We start from the raw sequence: 21,509 nt of genomic DNA on the forward strand, positions 1-21,509 counted from the left end.
CCGTTAAACCATTCTCTCGCTCTGCATTTTTACTTTCACTCTCACTTTCAACACCGCTCTCGATGCTATCTGGTACTACATTGCAAATTCCTATCATATCACTATTTTCTATCACATTCTGGCTTTCATCAATGACATCAATCTCGTGACCTGAGACACACTTCAAATCCTCACTTTCCTTACTTTCAGCACACTTTCCCATCACTATCATTATCGAACCAAACTCCAGCCGATCTCGGAAAAGCATACATCCTGCAGACGTTACACTGAACAAACTTCCTTAAGTTAAAATTTTTAAACAAAGATGCTGATGATTTGGATGCCATTGTCTTTCTTCTCATTGGTGCCATGTGCTATGCTGTCTATCGTATCTTATCAAAATACTAATTTAAATAATGCAGAAATCACACCAAAAATCACACAGACACACTAAGTTACCAAAAGTAAACAATACTACGTTAAGATTCAAGCATTATTTTTCTGTCAAGTAAACTTTGCGACCCTCACATCTTCACTGTATTGTTGTAAGGAACATTCCACAGACCTGTCACCAGCTTGGTCACTCATCTTTAAATCCTCTCCACCACATCCTAATTCTCAAGAAATCCAATTAATCAAATCTGTGCATGGTAGTCAAGATACAGCTAAATGCCTTATAAAGAGGGATAATAACCTCCCTATCTTTACTTGTCAATGTGTTCAACATCCAAGTAATCCTTTGAGCTATTTTGCCAACTTTTGCAGTATGTCTTCTGAACTTTAAATCTCTATCCATCATTACCCCCATGTCCCTAGACTCATCATTTTCCTACAATCCAGTACCATCAATGTGATACACAGTATGGAACTTTTTCAATCCAAAGTGCATAACCTTATATTTTGCAACATTAAATTGACAATCATTAGTCTTCATGCACAATGCCAATTTATTTAAATCAGTTGCGGTAGACATTGCCTTTACCTATTGCCCTCCCCAGTTTTGCATCATCTGCAAACAACTGAATAACCCCCCCACCACCACCACCGCCAAATCAAATCACTCTTTATATCATTAACATACAAATTAGAGTAGTGGACCTAGTACTGATCACCCTAGGTTCCCCTCCACCATATACTCCTTTCTGCTATCTGTCAGCATCTTCCATCTGTGCCACTAGATTCATATCCATTCCCATTTGCTCCAACATTTTGTACTGGTTTTCATTCAAATACCTTTGCAAAGTCTAGCAGTATAATGGTGGAGCCATTTCCCATATCTAATTCTGCTGTCTTTCTGTTATAAGATATGAGTAAATTACTAATCGTGATAGGTAGCAGCATGGGCTTTTACAAAGCTCATGCTGCTACCTATTGCTATATTTTATATTTGTTGCCATATTTTTTAACCTGCAGATGAGGCAGTGAATTTTTACAATTCTCTTCATCATCATAGCAACTCAAAATGTTACACAACAGTGATCTCATCTTTGAAGAAGACTTATACAACTTTTGTAGCCTTGAATTCAAGAGCAGGTTGTTCTTCACAGAAATTATCTTTGATGAAATTTTCTTTCCGTGTAATCTAGTCTTATCAACATTAAACAGAAAAGATCAGGAGGATTTTAACTGTCATCCATAATACATTGGAAATTCTTGTATTGCTTCTGCATCACTGCTGTGGCTTCCCCATAACTTGTTCTTTGTGAATTTGAGAACAATCCTTTGCTCACAGGAAGACTGATTTCCACCTTCTTCATTCATTTTCATCTCTAACCAAACTCCCATAACTAATGCCTATGTTATACAGATGCTTCATTGATTCATGCCATCAACCCATAAATTAAACAGATTCTATCCTGTCCATCACACTTCCATATGAATAAGCCACCTTGGAGATGTTAATATGACCTGATGATTTGAAGGATTTTTTTTTTCTTTCTCAGAAATGTTCATTATGGTACTAAACATTGAATGGGCTAAGTTCAGAGTTCTACATGCCTTAGGTCTTCCTTCACCAGCTTTCATTCTTCTTATAACTCCTATTTTTTCTCCCTTATGGACTCATGTACTTTTTTATTGCATATTTTCTATGACTAACTTCTTAATTTATAAATTTCACATGTATTTTTTACTATAATTATAAAGTACATTTTATGCTGTTTACTTTGCCAAGTTTATTACTCTGAATCACAAATTCACTGTGTGATTGAATGAGAACTGGCAAGGCATGTTGTAATGTCCATAACAATCGGTGCAGTAGGCTGGATCACTAAGAGACAGAGAAACAGTAGAATTTTCCTAAAGGACTTAATTGTTGCAAAAACATTTTTGATTTTATTTCTCAAGAAAAAAATTGTCTTTTATATGTTTTTATTATTATCATTATTATATAATTTTTTACCCTTTAACAACCAAACCAGCATTATTCTGAAACAACATAAGTAAAATTGTTATAAACAAAGGCCTCTCCATATTAGTAATGGTAATATTGACAAGGTAAATGAAACAGCAATAAATTACTATGCATATCAGTATAATTAATTGATCATACTTATTTAGAGCTACTGTATTATAAGAAATAATTTCACCTTAGCATGAGAATCTAAATCAAAGGAAAAAGCTATGATAAGATAGTAGCAAGCTGGAATTTTAATAATGATGATTTTGAGTTTCAACCAATTATATTAATCTTGTCAATATAATTTGTGTTACCAAAAAAGAAGACTGAAACAAGTGAGATACCACTAAATAATAATTATAAAATGTTATTATTATTACGCAGGTATCTCCATGAAGTCAGAAGACTCATCATGGACAACCCATTATTCCTACAGACAAGCCATCATTCATACAATACTTATCATACTTTTCCTTAAACACATTCATTGACAAAGCACTCACAACCACTTCACCACCTCCTAAGAATTAAATCTAGTCCTAACACCATATCTGACAACTCTTACACTGTTTCCCAGGGGTGAACCCTTGTTATTTCCCTTCCAACCATGCATTGAAAAGAGTCTTCAATGTCATTTCTATAAAACCCTTATGTGCTGCTATCACATCTCCTCTTTTTTTTATATCAGCTATTTTTTGAAATCTGCAGACCTTCAGTCTCTCCTTATAGGGAGATTTCCACACAGACTTTGAAGGTTTGTCTTGTTATTATAATTTTGTAGTATCTTATCTGTTTTTGTCTTCTTCATTTTGGAAACACAAATTATATTGATAAGATTAACATGATTGGTTGACCCCCCCCCAAAGTCATCATATGAAATTCCAGCTTGCTGTTTTCTTAACATAAAAAGGTTAAATGATTATAATAGAGTGATTTCCACCATTCTCCATCCTAATTCCTTTAATGGTTTCATGACCATGTTACTTTGAAAAGCTTCCTCAAATTAACTGCACAAACTGAACTGTTCTTTTATTCTGTTTACTGCTGTTTCATTTTACCCTGTCAATACTACCACCATTACTAAAATGAAGAGGCCTCTGTTTACAATGCTTTTGTTTATGCTTAAGAATAAAGCTGGTTTGATTGTAAATGAAAAAAAAAAATTAAATAATAATGATAATAATAATAAAATCAAAGAAACATTGTTTCTTGAGGGAGATTTCCATAGAACTCCACAATCTTTGTCACTCACCACTACTTCTCCCTCCTTACAGAATCCGATTGACCAGATCTGTGTACTGTAGTCCAGATGTGGCCTTGAAACTGAGGATGAAGTCATATGCTTGTAGGTGATTATCAAAATACCCCCCCCTCCCTCCCTCAACCACACACACACACACACAAATCTCACAAGTTTAGAGGGCATATATTGCAAAATTTGCCAAAATGTAGTATATCAAACATTGATAACAAGGTAAAGGAGGTTATTACTCACCTTTGGGGGGAGGGGGGGGGGGTTTTGATAATCACCTCCAAGCATATGATTTCATCCTCAGTTTCTCTGCAGTTCAGTTCTTTACACAACTTGTGATCTCTTCCCAAAATGCATCACATCACATTTGGCCACATTAAACTGGTAATTGTTATCTTTTGGCCATGTACTACCAGTCAATTTAAGTCATCCTGTAGGATCTCTATGTCATCTTCATTGGTTATCACTCTTCCTAGCTTTGTATCATATGCAATATTGAATATTTCCTATATCATTGATGTTACAAATTAAACAACAGAGGACCAAGTATTGAGACTTGCATTACACAGCTATTCACCTGCTGTCTCCTGGAGTCAACTCCTCCATAACATTCTCCCCTTCCATGTGAGGCATGTGTTCATGGTAGAAGGGACCCCCGAGTGATGGTAAGGGCCCTTTTCATTCTTACTCTCTTTCTTTGCTTTTCTTTATGTATTCTTTGCTCTACTTCTTTTGAGTCTTTTTCACTATCCTATCTTCCAGATTATGATCACTGGGACCCATTGCTTGCCGTGCCGCCATGTTTGCTGTGTGGTGCAACCTATGGACATCTGGAAAGGGGGGGGGGGGGGGGATCTTGGTAGTCTTGCATTACTTTGGCCTATGCTTTGGCAAGATAGGGGTCTTTGATGGCCTGGCCAGGATCAAATGGCTAGTGGGATTGCCTGCAAGGGTCAGGAGTGTTACAGTAAGCCTATTTCCCTATTTCTTGGGGATAGGGTCCAAGGCTTGCTCTGTTGCACCTGTAATGTCTGAGATAACCCTGGTGTTCCACTCCCAAGTGCATTCATTGGTTTCTGGATAGTGGGCATTCACATGTGGTTCCGTAGTGGGAGGGGGAGAACTCTGTTGTTGAAAAACTGCTCGAGCATGAATCCTTCATCCTCAATTGTTTTAGGGCCCTAAGAAAGGCCCAACCAAGTAACAGTACCATTGATACGCCTTTCAATAACAAAAATAAGAAACAAAAGACATGATACCAGTATAAATGTATACCAGTTTTTCTAATCATCCATGCAACAAGTGAAAATCTAGTAATGAAAATGTCACCCCTTCTTCATTCAAAAGGGTCTGGAAGGACTGGCAAATTCTCCCGAAACAGTTAAGAAACTATGTTCTGGTTATGTCCTTGTAGAAACAACATTCCAAAAAATTACTCAGATTTATATCATAGGGTGTAATACCAATAACAGTTGCACCCCTTAAAACACTCAATTCTTGTAGAGGAGTGATCTCAGAATGGGTTCTCCTAAATTTTCCTGATGAGGAGATATGTTCAGAGCTAAAAGATTGGAGGTTGACAGATATGAGATGCATCCTAATCTGTAGGGATGGTCACCTTTCCAACCAGAAAGGGTGATCTTTACCTTGATACTCCTAAACCTCCAATATCTGTTAAAGCAGGATATCTCAGTTTTCCTGTCAGACTACATCCCTACCCCACTAAGATGTTGCAAATGTCAGAAATGCAACCATGCCCAAACTGCCTGTTATTACTCTGCCACCTGTGACGGATGTGGTAGTAAAGTGCATGATAACTACTCTTGCTCTGCCAAGAAAGCTAAACTGTCAGGGGAAATCATCCAGTGTACTCCTGCACATGTCAGAAGTGGAAAGATGAGAAAGAAATATAAAAAATAAATACAGAACAAACGATATCATAACAGGAAGCAAAAAGAAAGTTAGCCACCACCACCACTACACCTGCTCTGAGATCCTCTTTATGCTGAGAAGGTAACAATTAAGAAAATTATCAACAGCAATTCAAACTCATTTGTTTATTCTGCCATTTGATAATTTCACCATACTTTAATTTCATAATTTAATATAATTTAATAAGTTCATATAATTTCAATTGTATAATGTATGGTTCTATTCAATGAGAACCCACTTGTGAAAAAAAAAAATTGCCTTATCACCTAAAGACAAACTACCAAACCCTTGCACAGAAAAAAAATGAATACTTCAGTATCCACTGAAAGCAACTTGAACTTACCCAGTGACCCTGATACATTCCAAAATATGGAGGATATTTTTCCAGGCGAAGAGATGGACACTGGTCATTTATACTTCCAAAATCTAATGAGAAATTCAAACCTAATAAAGGCAAGTCCTCAACCTTCTGGAAACCAGACAAATACAAGTCTCCGAAGCCTAAACAATAGGCAGAGTTTTATGGTGGAACCATCATCGGTTTTGCCAGAATATCAATGATATCAAGCACCTGCTGCAGAAACACAAACCTTTTTGTTTCTGTTTGCAGGAAACTTATTTAAAACCCAGTGAGGGCCTACCTTCAGGAATATCACTCTTGTATGCAAGGACAGAACTGGAGATGGCCCCACATGGAGTAGCAACTATTCTCATGGGCAGTCATACTCCTTTCCATCATGTTCAGCTTAATAATGCTCTGGAAGCAGTAGTGATTCACTTATCTGTGCAGTTTCTGTCACAATATGCTCAATATATTTACCACTGAATTACATGAAATGGAACTTGATAATCTCATCCTGCAACTGCCTCAGCCCATACTCCTAATGGGTGACTTTAATGGCCATGCAGAATAGTGCCAACACAAATAAAGAAGGGCATATCATTGAGTGAAAGCATGACAGCCCTGACCTCTTCCTTATTAATAACAGTTGTGCAATATTGTCCTTGGTAGTAAATAGATGGGAAAAATTTAATTAAGCTGCTTATGAGTATTTTTAAAGTCATGAAGATCAGAAACCATCCTACTGATTTGAATTTTGCAAGGTTAATACCAGCTTATATTTTGCATAAAATGGAAACTTATAGGCCAGTCAGACTTATAGGAATTATCAATAACTGATGGAAAAATTATTTAGGAACCATATCCAGTACAGAGATCACTCATTGAGCTATGCATATTATGGTTTTCCTAAGAGTAGGTTGATCTTGACAAATCTGTTAACTTTTTATAAAGAGGTCATGATGGAGACTGATTTTGTTAGTGGCTTTATTATTATTATCATCATCATCATCGGATCCACATGGAGTCAAGAGACTCCTTGCAGGAAGTCACATTTTCACACACAACACACAGCTTATCATACCTTGACTTAATTGCATTTACTTTCACTGCATTCACCACACTTTTAGGCAATGCATTCCAGTCACCCACCACTCTTCATGCTAAAAAAATACTCCTCACTCCCTTGTTCACAGCCTCCTTGTCCCCAATTCCTCCTCTTGTCTACTAGTCTCTGCAATTTGCATCCTTTCAGTCTGTCCTAATACTCAACATTCCAGACACCCAAATGGTAACTGTATATTATTATTAAAGCCCTTTCTTGATGTCAGTGACATACAAACAACAGCGACCCATAGTAGACGCCCAGGACACATCACTAATGACTTTCCTCTTCTGAGCTATTGCTCCCCATACACAACTTGCTGATACCTAACAACCAATCTCCAATCCAGTGCACTAATCTACTGTCCAACCCCATCTGTTCCAATTTAATTACCAGCTTACCATGCATCAATCTGTCGAAGGCCTTTGCAAATTCTAAATAACTACTGTGTATGTTTCCGCATTGTCCAATCGTTTTTCACCTTGTTATAATAAGTATGATTACTAAAACTTGATTTTCCTTTGGCAAACCCCATACTGTCCATCAAAAAGAATTCTGTTACTGTCAACCCAGTTGAATCCTTGTCCTCACTAGCCTCTCTAACATCTTGACTTACATCTTCAGACAAACAGATTTGCCTATAATTTGAAGCCTTAGTCTTATTGCCTATTTTATGAAGTAGATCAATTTTGCCCACTTTCCATTCCTTTGGGACATGGGTCTAAAACTCATATTTAAAAAAAGTAAGTTAAAGCTGTTATTAACTACCTGGAATATTCCTTCAAAACACATGGTGATATACCATCAAGTCATATGGCCTCACTGACATTAAATTTACTCCATTCCTATTATACCTGCTCATCACTCACCATGAGTGGCTCTTCCCATTGCTGTCAAGTTTCTACATTTATGTTACATTCATAAGTATGGAATACTTTAATGAATAGCTTATTTAACATCTCTACTATATTTTCCTTAGTGGTTATCAATTTACCACTATCACTGACTAACATCATCCTTCCACAACCATTCTTTGCCCACATATTGAAAAAACTCCCTAGGATTTCATTTAGCCTCATTTTCTAACTGCTGCTTATACTGCACTTTTTCTACCAGTATCAAGCAAGTTACCTTTCTTGCTTGCTCTTTGTAACTGATTATTGCCACTCATCTTGTGTTGCTTCCACAATGCATTTTTCTTCAAGATTGCTTACTTCACCTCTTCAGTCAACCATTTTACACCTACCTTATTTAATCTCCTGACCTTTAGATTACACTCAAGTCATTGTCTCTGCCAGATAGTTTCTGAGTAGGTGACCAAGCAGCATTGTTTTTTTCCCATCCATTCCTCAATTCCATGAGAACTGTAGTCCACCACCTGAGGTTTTCATAATCATCCACCTTATAGTTCCACTTCTAACCCTTTGTCACAGAAGTCCTAATATTTCTGCCCATCATTCCTTGTCCATTTCTGTCCTCTCTGTCTTCACAAAAAACTACATATGCCTCCATCTCTTTTCCTCTCCAGTCAAAATATCAACATTCAGCTAAATCTCTTACTCTGACAATTTTGGGGAAAATAAACTCAATCTGTATGAATGTTTCGAGAAAGTTTGGAGAAAAGAGCAGAGCTAATAATAATGGTAAGTATTTGCTGGATTTCTGCTCATGACAGGGACTAATCATTACTAACACAAATGTTCACAAACATAAACACGTGCACAAGTTCACTTGGAGAGAAGACACGAGAAATAAGAGTCTCATTGTCTATGTCATTGTTAATAGTGCGATCTTTGTGTGATTCAAGAATGTATAGAGGATTTGAAATTGGAAGTGACCATTACTTAGTGATAAGCAGGATAAAAATGGATATTACATTGATAAGAACAGTATGTAAGAAAGTTTTAAAAATAATTAAGGTTCAGCAGCTTTTTACAAGTAAACTGTAGACTCAACTATACAAACATGAATGAAAGGAAACTGTGAGAAAGAGGAGTGGTTTCTTGCATGGAGGGTGGTTGAACCATGGAATGCATTGCCTGATAGAGTGGTGAGAGTGAGAACGGTCAATGCATTTAAGGAGTTGTGTGACAGACTTTGTGTTTCCTAGGAGGGACCTCCCTCGATGAATCTTGATAGACTTGTGTTTCTTGGAAAGGACCTCCCACGATGAGTCTTGTGACTCCATGGAGGCCTGAATAATAATAATAATAATGAATGAATGAAGAAAATTTAAAAAAGTTAAAAAGATGAACCAAACCTTGCAGGCTCATTGGCAAATTATCTAAAGATGTTGATTGATTTAAGTAGGGAATGTGGGGAAGGTGTTTTTAAGGATAGAAAAACAGGAACCCCATGGTGGGCACAAGAAATTAAAGAAACAGTTCTGGAGAAGAAGAAAACATGCTACAACTTGTCCAAAATGTTCTGGAGGCTATTGAAAAGCTTAGAAATGGAGGAAAAAGGTAGTAATCACTAGATCCCGGTGCTAGATCTGGGCTGTAGGGTGGGTGTGCAATCTCCCGCAAGCCACAGTCCTTCACTGCAGCCTTTGCAACCATAGCCGTATGGAGTATAGCATTGTTGTGAAGCAGGCAAACACCACTACTCAGCATTCCTCATCTCTTCTCCTTTATAGCATTGTGCAGGAGTGAAGCATAATATTCTGCATTAATGGTGGTATTCCTTTCCTTGAAGTTAATCAAGACAATTCCTCAGAAATCCCAAAAGATTGTTGCCATGACCTTCTTGGTGGATTTAGTGACTGACCTTGGCTTTTCTCGGTGGTGCTTTGCCTGGTTTGTGCCAGTCCATGATGTCCCATTTCCCTTTTGGGTAGAGGATCATAATAAAGGACCATGGTTTCATCCTTTGACTATGGATTCCAGCACTTCTCTCTTATTCCCTTGGCAAAGCTCTAAAAAGTTATGGGAATATATCTCACACGATGCTCCTTCTGAATTGAAGAGAGAAGTCGGGGCATCCACCTTGCACTGACTTTCGTCATGCGAAGCTTCTTGTGAATGATGCAAAAGACAGTTGTTATTGAAAGCCCCAACCTTGCTGAAATTTCTTTGAGCTTGAGCCATCTATCATCGAGCAGTTGCTCCTCAAGACAGGCTGATCATCACGAGGATCATCTTCAGTGCTCTCTCTCTTCCTAGGCAAAACTGTTTAGCCCATTCCTTCATGGTGGAATATGAAGGGCAAGCTTCCCCATAAACACCATCCACTCACTGTTTGATAGCACTTGGAGAAAGCCCTTCTTTGCTTTATCATAGCATGGTACTCAATTTTTAACATTACAGCCACTTAGCATGCCATGTGTTAGTCAAATGAATGCTTCCAACTGAATGACGCAGGTAGAGAGTTGAAACTGGTACACTAAATTCCCCATAGATGGTGCTATTTGTAACACAACTCGTTTTAAAATTGTCATGAATTTTATATGTCAGGCTGGAAACTTTTGAAACCTACCTCATATGTCCACTTAAAGAGAATGGGTGAGGAAAGGTTAGCAAAACAGGTGTTTGATGCCAAGATGACTGGAAAGAGATCCAGAAGAAGACCAATGTTGAGGTGGATTAATTCAGTCAGAAGTGCCTTAAAAGCTTGGAATGTTAATATGACAATATTGGAGTGCTGACAAGCAATTTGGAGGAAAATTGTGAATAGGAGATTAATAATAATGGAGGAGTGTTCAGGTTACATAATCTTGTAACCTGAACACTCCTTGAGGGTACATATCAGGAAATTGATGATGATAAAATACTACCATTTCATTCCTCATATTTCATATTCTGCCATTCATAAACATACACATTAGCTCATTTCTTGTTTCACTGATCCCTCTTCTTGGATATGACTCCTCCATACTCTCCATTCCCAGCCGTTCCTCTCTCATCAGTGATATTACACCTCTTCCCAGACTTAAATGTTATCCCCTACATTTTTGACTTTCTTGTACTCACATTCATCCACTCTTGAATCCATCATTTACACTTCTTACACAGTCTCTTTCTCTCTCTCTCTCTCTCTGCCCCCCTCCCAATCCAGCCATCTTGTGTTCCTTCTCACTCTCTCATTCTCTTCCCTCATGCCACCACCTCTCCACTCACAAACTCTCCTATCCTGCCCTTCTACAACACCTCTCATGCCAGATCCATTTAAATGTGACCCTTCTCTTTTATGTAGCTCCATTCATCACATAAATTTACAAAAATGAACTCCTTTCTCCTCACACAACTCTACTGGCATACCATTCATAAGTTTTTTCTTGCCATCTCATCTTATCATTATCATACCTGGGCAACATGCTGACTACCTTACTTACCATGCTGTTATCTTTCACTCTGAGTAATCTCCTGACATCCATCCTTATGTTCTCCTTGTTACCAACCAAATCATTTGTTCCAACTACTATCACTAGTCTTTTGCTTGCTTAATTCTCTTATATAATGCTTAGTCACTCTGCTCATTACCTCCCTGAAAACAAATCTTTTACACCTTACTTCTTGCACACCTCTTATCATTGACTCCCCATACAGAGCTGCTCTCAAATTATTCAATATTTCTGTCAAAAGGCCATCTTTCATCTGATTCTTTCTGACATTTACATGTGAATTTGTAATTCTCCTCAGTTTGCTCTGCTTTCACCTCTTCAATTAATTTCTCATGGCCATTTATGCCAGTTGCATCCTGTCTGTCTTGCATTTCCACTGTCTTATAGCTCACCACCACCATTTGTGCCCACTGTCTTGCTGTTATTGTCAACTGCATCGCAAATTATGAGGTGTCTTTGAATGTCTTAATGAGTAAGCATGTTACACTTCTTGCGTACTCAAACTCTTACTTCTTTTATTAATTCTCTCCACATAGATATCTTCAATCTCTCCCCAAATATGCATATTGCCTTCATGATACTTCACTATTTAAAAAAAAAATTTTTGTCACTTTGCAGTCATCTTTTTTGCCATTCTACATGTCATCACAATTTTCCTCTCTCTTAAAGCCACACACAAAAAACACAAGAAATAATTAATACACAGTTTAATTAATTTTAATAAATTGAATTAATACATAATTTATTCAAACTGAAAACTGCCTACTGATCACAGCTGTCATACAACAATATTTAATTAAGAAATTATTGATTTTAATATGATTTATTTAATTTAACTGAGCCATTGATGGTGTTCCACATACGAACCTGCTGATCCATGATTATTTAATTAAATGGATGAGGAATTGTAGATAACAAGCAGAATATTCAGAGGACACTTCTGAAAGTGTCTCCTCGGGAACCATGCTTAAGAGACTTCTGCATGGTTGCAATTTGTGATCTTTTTTAATCAGCATAGTTATCTATGATCCAAGTCCAACTGTTAATTAAAATTTTGATGGAAAAGTGGGTAGGGTACTTAATTGTTCTGATAATCTCATAACGACCAGAAACTAGAAAGTGGTCAGGGAAGTGGGAATTTAGATACATTGTGGAGGTATTATGTGGTTTAAAATTTAAGTTCAGGAATTGTACTGTTTGTTAATCACTTTCTATCCAGCAGATAGTGAGTTTAAATATCATTGTTCAGATGGATATTTTATGAATCTCTTTAGCTAGGAGATAATTTTCATTATCTAGTGTGAGACTACAACTCTGCTTATTGGAGGCTTGAAGAAGTGCCATGTTTGGTTTGTAGAGCAGGGTTTCAAAATATGTAACCCTTAGAACTGTAGGCTAACTTCTTTTTATGAGTGGGATATTAAAATTATGAAAAAATTATTAGTAACACTTATAACTTATACAACTACAAGGCTTAATTAAAAGGAACTTCACTTGCAGTGGAAAAAAGTTTTGATAACTCTATATCAGTCAGTGGTCAGACCTTGGGTTATGGTTCTTGGTTACAAAATTAATAATGGAAAAAACTCACGTACAAAGATTATTTAATAGTATAATTTTCTGTAAAAGTCTGGACTTGCAGAACATGCCATCTTCACCAGACACAGAGTTCATTGGAGAAAGACAAAAGTTCTTCACAAAAGTCAGTTTCTCATGGAACGCCTTTATAAAGAAACATGTGAAACTCTACTTCATTCTCCTAATAGTACTTTACAAATCAGCTCATCTTTCCTAACTTTTTATTGTATTGATTTTTTTTTTTTTTTTTTTTTTTTTTTTTTTTTTTTTTTTAAAGGAAAATTATTGACCTTTTTAGTTATCATATACCAGCTACTTAGGTGGCGCTTTTTGGAATTGTCAGTTATTGTTTAATTTGAGCTTAATGTACTGAAGATGCCTGTGACACATAGGCGAAAATTATACTATTAAATAATCTTTGTACGTGAGTTTTTTTTTTTTTTTTTTTTCCTTTATTAATTTTGTATCGATATGTCTACTCACGGTATATCTCTTTTAAAACTTGGTTCTTAGTTGTTTTATCTTTCATTAGATTTTCAGATTTCTAATTGACATTTAAAGAACTGAAGGTACACAGATAATTCACTAATTATACTTCATAGATTATATCATGACACTCTTGATTAATTGAAATTTCTTGAGTTTAACCAATAAGAGAAAGAGGGAAACATAACTGAAGTTTATAAATTAATTATGAGCACATATAAGCTAGATTGAAGACTCATCACAAGATGGCCACACTGTTATTCACTTGATCCCTGTCATACTTTTCCTTAAACTCATTCATTGACAACCCACTCACAGTCACTTCTGACCACTTATTCAGCACTCACAAAGTAAAAAAGTCTAGTTCTCATGATCTTGCCAACCACACTCTTGAACAGTTTTCAGGGTGATCCTTTGTTCTGCTCCAATCCGGTCATGTATTGAAAAATTTAAACATCTATTCTGTGAAAACCTTTTAGTAACATATGCATCTCTCATATATCTTTTCTTTTCCACCTAACAAAAAAACTTTGCAAACAACAGACCTTCAATCTATCCCCATAAGGAATACTACAGAATAATCATCATTTTGGTCTATTAATTCTGGATTACTTCCATCATCTCTTCTACATCCTAAAGAGAAACTCACACAACAAAATCTTTGCACAGTAGTCTAGATGTGATTACATCACACTCTTATAAGGAGAGAGAGAGAGAGAACTTCCTTATCCATATTGCCATTGTGTTTCTTAATACTTCACTTAAAGTGGTTACCTCAGTTGTTGCCATAAATCAAGGTGAGCAAAAGTTCCCCTTGGCCTATTGTCATAGCCAACTATATATTTTATCCTGTCGTTTTATCTCACATCACATATCTTAAATACATTGCCTCCATGAACTCGGCCTTCCTGCTGAGTTCTACTTTTTTTGCTGTAGCAATTCAAAAATGAGAATAAAATAATAAAGAAAAGAAAAGAGATACTGAGAGCAAAATGAATGCATAAATGACATTTTCCAAATTGGGGTATCACCATGGGATTAAAATACTTTGGATTAAAGATAGTTAAGAATTTGTGTGTGTGTTGGGGGATGGGGGTTAAAACCAGAATATAATTTCTTTTCTAGTATATTCTTCTTTAATCATTCAAAAAAAAAAATTCTAGAACCATCTGTAATTCATATCATTTTAATAATGTGGTGATATTATACCAATTTGCTACTTGCATATAGAAAATATGACCTGTATTAGTAATAATATTTTTGGTTTATAGATCAAGTGTTGATCAATTTTATTAACTTAACCAACTAGTTTTGCCAAACTTTAACTGTTGGCATCTTCAGGGCACTTACATATAGGCTGAAACAATCTCACAATTATGTGTAACTATAAAACTGACAAGAATAACTATTATTCTTGTCAGTTTTATCAGTGCATGCAAAGGAAACTGATGCATATAAACCCAATCTTCCTGTATTCTAGTCTTAACCACTGCCTCTGTACCTTAAGCATAACTACAAATATAGACTGGTCTATAACTGGACTCCTCTGTCTTGGTTCTTCTCTTGTGTAGTATCATTATTTTATCTTCCTTTCTTTCACTGATTTGGAATCTTGCCTAGTTCAAGATGGTCATTAACACCCAACCGGCCATGACATCTATAGACATCCAGCTAAATCTGGATACGATTCTGTAACACCTATTGAATAACATGGATAAGCTGTGCAATTTGGTCTTTCTATTTCATCCACATGGTCAGTAGGGTCAATTTCCCATTTTACCTCATTATTAAATAATGAGGTAAAATGGGAAATCCACTCCATTGCACATTCTTACAGAATGTGCAATGGAGCTAAGTCTGCAGTTCTATTAACATTAAACCTACTCAACATCTAATACACTTCCAGTTCTTTTATTTCTGATCACTCTAGTACTTCTCTGCTTTCTGGGATAATATCAGTTTTACAAGTATGAGATGCTTTTTTCTAATTACTACTTAAGTAATTCACTTACATCTACTATAGTAATCACTGAAGGACAACACTTTTATGGTCAAACAGTGCCAATCTTCTATAGTCATTCTTTCTCTTACTCACCACATAACAAAAATAACTCCTTTGGATATGATTTACCAGCCAATCACATCATATAATATTGCTCTTTTTCTTTCTGCACCATGTTGTTTATATATATATAGTGTTAACCAATGGTCTATATAATTTGACTAAGTTTTGAACTCTTAACACTTCTAGCTCATTCAGTATCCATGCCGATACATGTTGAATGAAGCTTGAGAAGAGGTTGACTGAGTATTGGATATGAAATCCTAGTCAGTGTTTCAGGTTTGATATACTGTGTGGAAGTCTGAAAACCACCAAGGTTCTGAATACATTATAATTTATGAACTTAGAGCTTGGATGAAATGCTCTGTTCTTTTAAGATAATAGAGAAGATATTATTGTGAATACAAATCATGTGATTTTTAAGACTAATTTCACTGTGTTATATTTTTTTTACAGTGTTAAAGTGATGAGGTTTACACTTTCTACTACTACAGCTGGTGCTTTCTGGAATGAAATTAAAATTAATGGTTGTTGTACCTGTTCTTTATATTAGCTGGTTAGCTTTAAAAAAATATTAATTTTAATGATAAAAAAATGCTAATATCAGTAAATTTTTCCATTAAAATTTTTAAATGAAATGAAAATGGGTAAATTTAGCTGCTCACTACTTTTTTATTCCATCCCTACATAATTTGTTTTGTTTTTTGTTTCTACCACTGTTTTAAGAAAATACTGACTAAATAGAAATTAATTTTAATCCAGTTATAAGAGTGAAGCAATCAATATCAAAGAGATTTTTTGGTTTATTTTCAGGAGAGAAATGAATTTTTTAAACGTCTTCAAGAATGTTCTTTAACCAGTTTGATAAAAAATGAGAATCTTTCATCCCTTACTCAGATGTGGCGAGATCATTCTATTTCTAATTTTGAATATTTAACACAGTTAAACAAATTAGCTGGACGTTCCTTTAATGATTTGATGCAGTATCCTGTTTTTCCATTCATTCTTGCTGATTATATTAGTCCTGTTCTTAATCTGGAAGATCCTACTGTGTTCAGGTAATTTAGTAGAAACTTATAGTTTTATGCAATTATATAATTTCTTCCAGCCTTTAATTGTACAAGGGTCATTTCAAAAGTTCTGCACACTGCACTACTTGTTGTTAAGTGAAATTTTTTTAGCAACATATATTTATAGGCCTTCAATATACTCTCCATTCCACCTTTCCACTGCTCCCCAACATTTGGGTAGGTCATATTCCTGTCACAAACCTGTTGTTGATATGCTTGGTATGTTAAGTCACTTCAGCAAAAACTCCTTGTAAGAGGAGTAAAGCAGTTTCCATGAAGTAGTGCTTTCAACTTAGGAAACAGATCAAAATGTGGGGGGCCTGTGTCAGAACAGCATGCACAGGTGAGAGGAAGCACTTGCCATCCATCACATGAAACATTGTCATATTATCATGCAAAATGAGGACTTGCATCTTGAACATGTCAGTACTTTTGTTGTGAATATTCATGTACAAAATGTCTTGCAGCAACCTGCAGGTACTCAGTACTCTGTCTGTTGCTATCACTTCATTCTTATTATAAACCATATCAGCATTAACCTTCAAGGGTCGCTTAAGAGTCAAGCCAAAAAATGGGAAGAGACCTCCACATTGCCTTTAAGGACTGCAGAGAACCACTAGGGCTTCTGATGTCTAATCCTCACCTTCATGTGGTGTGCCCTGTTAGTAGGTATCCATTGGGTACTGAATGAACCAGGATGGGCTGGTAATTTCTCCTGAAAATAACCCAGCTAAACAATTTCCATTGGTTTTTGTCATTGAACCAGAGCAAACAGTGAAAAGTCAGCTAATGGAACAAACTAAACATCTAGAAGAAGAACAACAACAAACCTAATGTCAGAAGAACTGAAGATAGAAACCATCAATATAAGAAGTATTAATGGAAAGGAAATTTAACTTGCAGAAGAACTGGAAAAGTATCCCATGGATATAATTGGCATTACTGAAACAAAGAAGACAAAAACAGGTGAGATCTTACTAAATAATAAGTATAGGATGTTATATTGGGACAATAACAATCGAGGAAATGAAGGAGTAGTGATAGCATTGAACCTCAAATATGAACATAATCTTCTTGATTGGAATTCAAGTAGGTTTATGTGGGCAAACTTCAAAGTGAGGAAAATGGATGAAGAAACTTATTTGTGCCTCTGTTCCCACAAAAGTTTCTCCTAAGGAAAAGTGGAGAAATTTTTTGAGTTATTAGAGCAGGCATTTGACATCAAGAAAATGGAAAAAGTTGTCCTTGTTGGGAATCCAAACAGCAGAGTAGAAAATGAATCCCACCAGACATTATAGAAACATTTTGGGAAAATCTGCAGAGTAGAGCAAAGCTTATAATAATGGTAAGTAATTGCTAGATTTCTGCTCAGGATATGGATTAGTCATTACTAACACCATGTTCCAAAACAAAGATGTGCACAAGTTCACATGGAGGGAAGACACAAGAAATAAAAGCTACATTGACTATGTCATTGTTGATAATGATATTTTTTTTACTAGTTCAAGATACAAGAGTGTACAGAGGATTTGAATTTGGAAGTGACCATTACTTAGTTCTAAGAAGGATAAAAATGGATATTACATTGAAAAGAACAGTTTGTAAGAAAGTTTTAAGAAAAGAATTAAACTGAGCAGCTTTTATAGGTTAATTGAAGACTCAATTACACAAACATTATTGGAAAAAAAACATGAAACTGTTCAAAACAAGAACCAACCTTTGGAGTCTCAGTGACAAACCCTGAAGAAACATTCATTGATTCAGCTAGGGAGACATGGTGAAGTTGTCTCCAAGTGTAAAATCTCTCATGATAAGTGACTTCGTAACTTATCATGTTTAGTTTTACATGTCTTTTAATTTAGGAGAATGCACTCTTTGATTGGAATTATATTTTCTGTAATATTATTGTATTCAGCCTTTGTTAAAAATAATGCGGTGCATGGCGTCATCAAATAAGTCTAATAAGAAACGTTAAGTAAGTCTAATGCTAAAACCAGTGAAGATTTCTGAGAATTGCCATAACCGGAAAATTCCAAAGACCCGCTAAGATTGATGTCATCACATCCAGAGGTCAATACGTGGCCATAATTGCCATGGATAAAGAGCTCCAAAGACATGTGAAGAATGACGTCATCATGTCCGAAGGTCATGATGAAAATACACGACCAAATTTGAGAGACGCACACATGAGCACAAAAGGAAGTCCGGGCCTATATAAGGCATCTCGCCTGAAAGGAATTTTATCTTAGGGTTTTCTATCTCTTCCTTTATCTGAAATCACTCATGCAAGACTTGTTGTCGGGAATTGAAGGAGAAATGTCATTTGTTGTCGACCTGGATCGCTGCCACGTAAGAATTGTGTCAAGTCGTCTTGAAAGCAAGGATCTGTACATCACTGCAAATGTTAAGGGTCCAATGAGGAAAGGCACAGTCAACTACTCAAACAAGGAAGAAAATTAGCGAGAAAATGGGAACGAGTCATTAATTATTATTACTATTACTATTATTACGGGCAACTCCAGGGAGTCATTAGACTCATCGAGGGAGGCCCCAAATCATATTCATCACAACTATTCGACATTCTTACAGTATCTATTATACCTCGCCTTAAACTCATTCACTGTCACAGCATCCACCACAGACTCAGGGAGCGCATTCACTACTCTAAAAGTAAAGAACCCAGCTCTAACACCTTTACTAACCACACTTTTGTCCCAGTTTCCATGGATGTCCCCTAGTCCTCCCATAACCAGCCCTGTTCTCAAAAATTTCTTCTGAATTAATTTTATAGAAACCCTTCAGTAATTTGAATGTCTCAATCATATCTCCCCTCCTCCGCCTATCAACCAATTTTTGCAACCCACAAATCCTCAACCTGTTCTCATACGGTTCATTCCACAGACCTGCTATCATCTTGGTCACTCGCCTCTGGATCCTCTCAACCTCCTCCCCATCAAGAAGAAACCTAGGTGACCAAATCTGAGCACAGTAGTCGAGATGGGGTCTTATCAAGGCTCGATACAGAGGAACAATAACCTGCTTGTCTCTGCTTGTCAACGTATTCTTCAGCAACCAAGTGATTTGATGAGCTGATTTGGCCACTTTTGCAATGTGTCCCCTAAATTTCAAATCCTTATCCACCAACACTCCTAAATCTCGTGCCTCATCAATTTCCTGGAGCACGGTTCCACCAATGCAGTAAACTGCCGCCAATCTTTTCACCCCAAAATGCATAACCTTACATTTTGCCACATTAAATTGACATCCATTCTCCTTAGCCCAGACCTCCAGTCTATCCAAATCATCCTGCAAAATTTTGACGTCATCTGCAAACAAATGAACTGTTCCTCTCAGATCCTTTCCTATATCATTTATGAACAAATTAAACAGCAGTGGTCCAAGAACAGATCCTTGTGGTACACCACTAGTCACAGGCCGTCTTGTGGACTCTACTCCTGAGTAAACCACTCTCTGATATCTCTCCGTCAACCACCCTCCTATCCATCTCACCAACCCTATGTCCATTCCCATATGCTGCAATTTACTGATTAGAATTCCATGTGGTATCCTGTCAAAGGCCTTAGCAAGGTCCAGTAGAATCACTGTAAACCCATTACCCTTATCCAGCTCAGCTGTCACTGTGTTATAATACGTGAGCAAGTTACTGAGGCATGACCTACCCTTCACAAAACCATGCTGTCCCCGATACAGTATCCCATTTTCTTCTATCCAATCTTGTATTTTCCTCGTGACTATTTTCTCTAAGACCTTGATAATGATTCCTGTTATGCTGATTGGCCGGTAATTTTCAACAGCAGCCTTGGAACCACCTTTGTGCAGTGGAACTATTTTCCACTCTTTCCACCCCCTTGGGACTGACCCAGTCCTGAGGCTCAAATTAAACAAAATGGTCAAGAGCACTGACAATTCTTTGGCCACTTCACGTATGACACGAGCTGGTATACCATCCAATCCCACAGATGTATTGACATTGAGGTTCTGTAATAGACTAGTTACCTCTACTTCATTCATCACAATTCCAGTATAAGCTGTTGGTTCTTCCATTCCTGCAATGTCACCACCTGGATGATATACTCTTGCAAAGTGCTCGCTCAGTAATTCCACAATATCGACTGATTCGGTTACCTCCCTACCCTCAGCATTTTTTAAGATCATTCTACCATGAGCATTTTTCCTTTTACTTGCAACATATTGAAAAAACTGTTTGGGATTCTCTTTAGCCTGTGTGGCCAATTTCCTTTCGTAATCTGCTTTTGCTTTTCTTACCACCCTTGTTACCATCCTGGCCTGAGCTTTATACTGTTCCTGCGCCTGATGGTCACCCTTCTCCTTAAATTCCCTCCACAATTGTTTCTTTTTTTGCAGCTCAAGCTTAATAGTGTTATTCATCCATTTAACCCCTACTTGATTTATTATTCGGACTCTTGGTATACAGTCAACCATTGCCTCCTGCAAGCAGTTCTTAACCACCTCCCATGCATTATCAACATCCAGCCCTTGCAGTTTTACATGCCATGGCATTGAGCCAAGCACACACCTAAGCTTGTCATACTTACCAGCCAGGTAATTCCACATGTACCCTGTCTTAATTGTAAATTCGACTCCTTTAGCCACCTCCCAAGTCATGACCTTATGGTCACTATCACCAATTGGTGGCAACATGGTCATGTTCGTTACAGCCACATTCTCAGTTGCAATTACTAGGTCCAGCACTCTCTGCTCCCTGGTATTTTCCAATACATGTTGCCGTAGATAGTTGTCCCTTAATAACTGCATAAAATCCAATTCCTTCCTCCCATGTGCCCTCTCCTCTTTCCAGTCAATGTTACCATAATTGAAATCACCCATAATAATTACCCTCCTTCCACTCATTTCTTCTATTTGCTTATGCATACTATCCCCACCATCCTCTCCATCACCCGGTCTATAGCAGCACCCAATTGT

General features: G+C 36.8%; 1 protein-coding gene across 4 annotated transcripts in view; it reads left to right on the top strand.

Annotated features, from left to right (window-relative positions):
• mv (lysosomal-trafficking regulator mauve) overlaps window positions 1-21,509 on the top strand; it is a 1,073,830-nt gene that overhangs the window by 761,178 nt on the left and 291,143 nt on the right. For all 4 annotated transcript variants that reach the window (XM_090399251.1, XM_090399254.1, XM_090399252.1 and 1 more), the window contains one exon: window positions 16,288-16,532. In XM_090399251.1, the coding sequence (XP_090255377.1) occupies window positions 16,288-16,532 (245 nt within the window). The remainder of the gene's footprint in view (window positions 1-16,287; window positions 16,533-21,509) is intronic.

Source organism: Typopeltis vanoorti, chromosome 10, assembly GCF_054136105.1.
Source record: "Typopeltis vanoorti isolate ZY-2024b chromosome 10, IOZ_Tvanoo_1.0, whole genome shotgun sequence".
In the NCBI taxonomy this organism is placed as follows: Eukaryota; Metazoa; Arthropoda; class Arachnida; order Uropygi; family Thelyphonidae; genus Typopeltis; species Typopeltis vanoorti.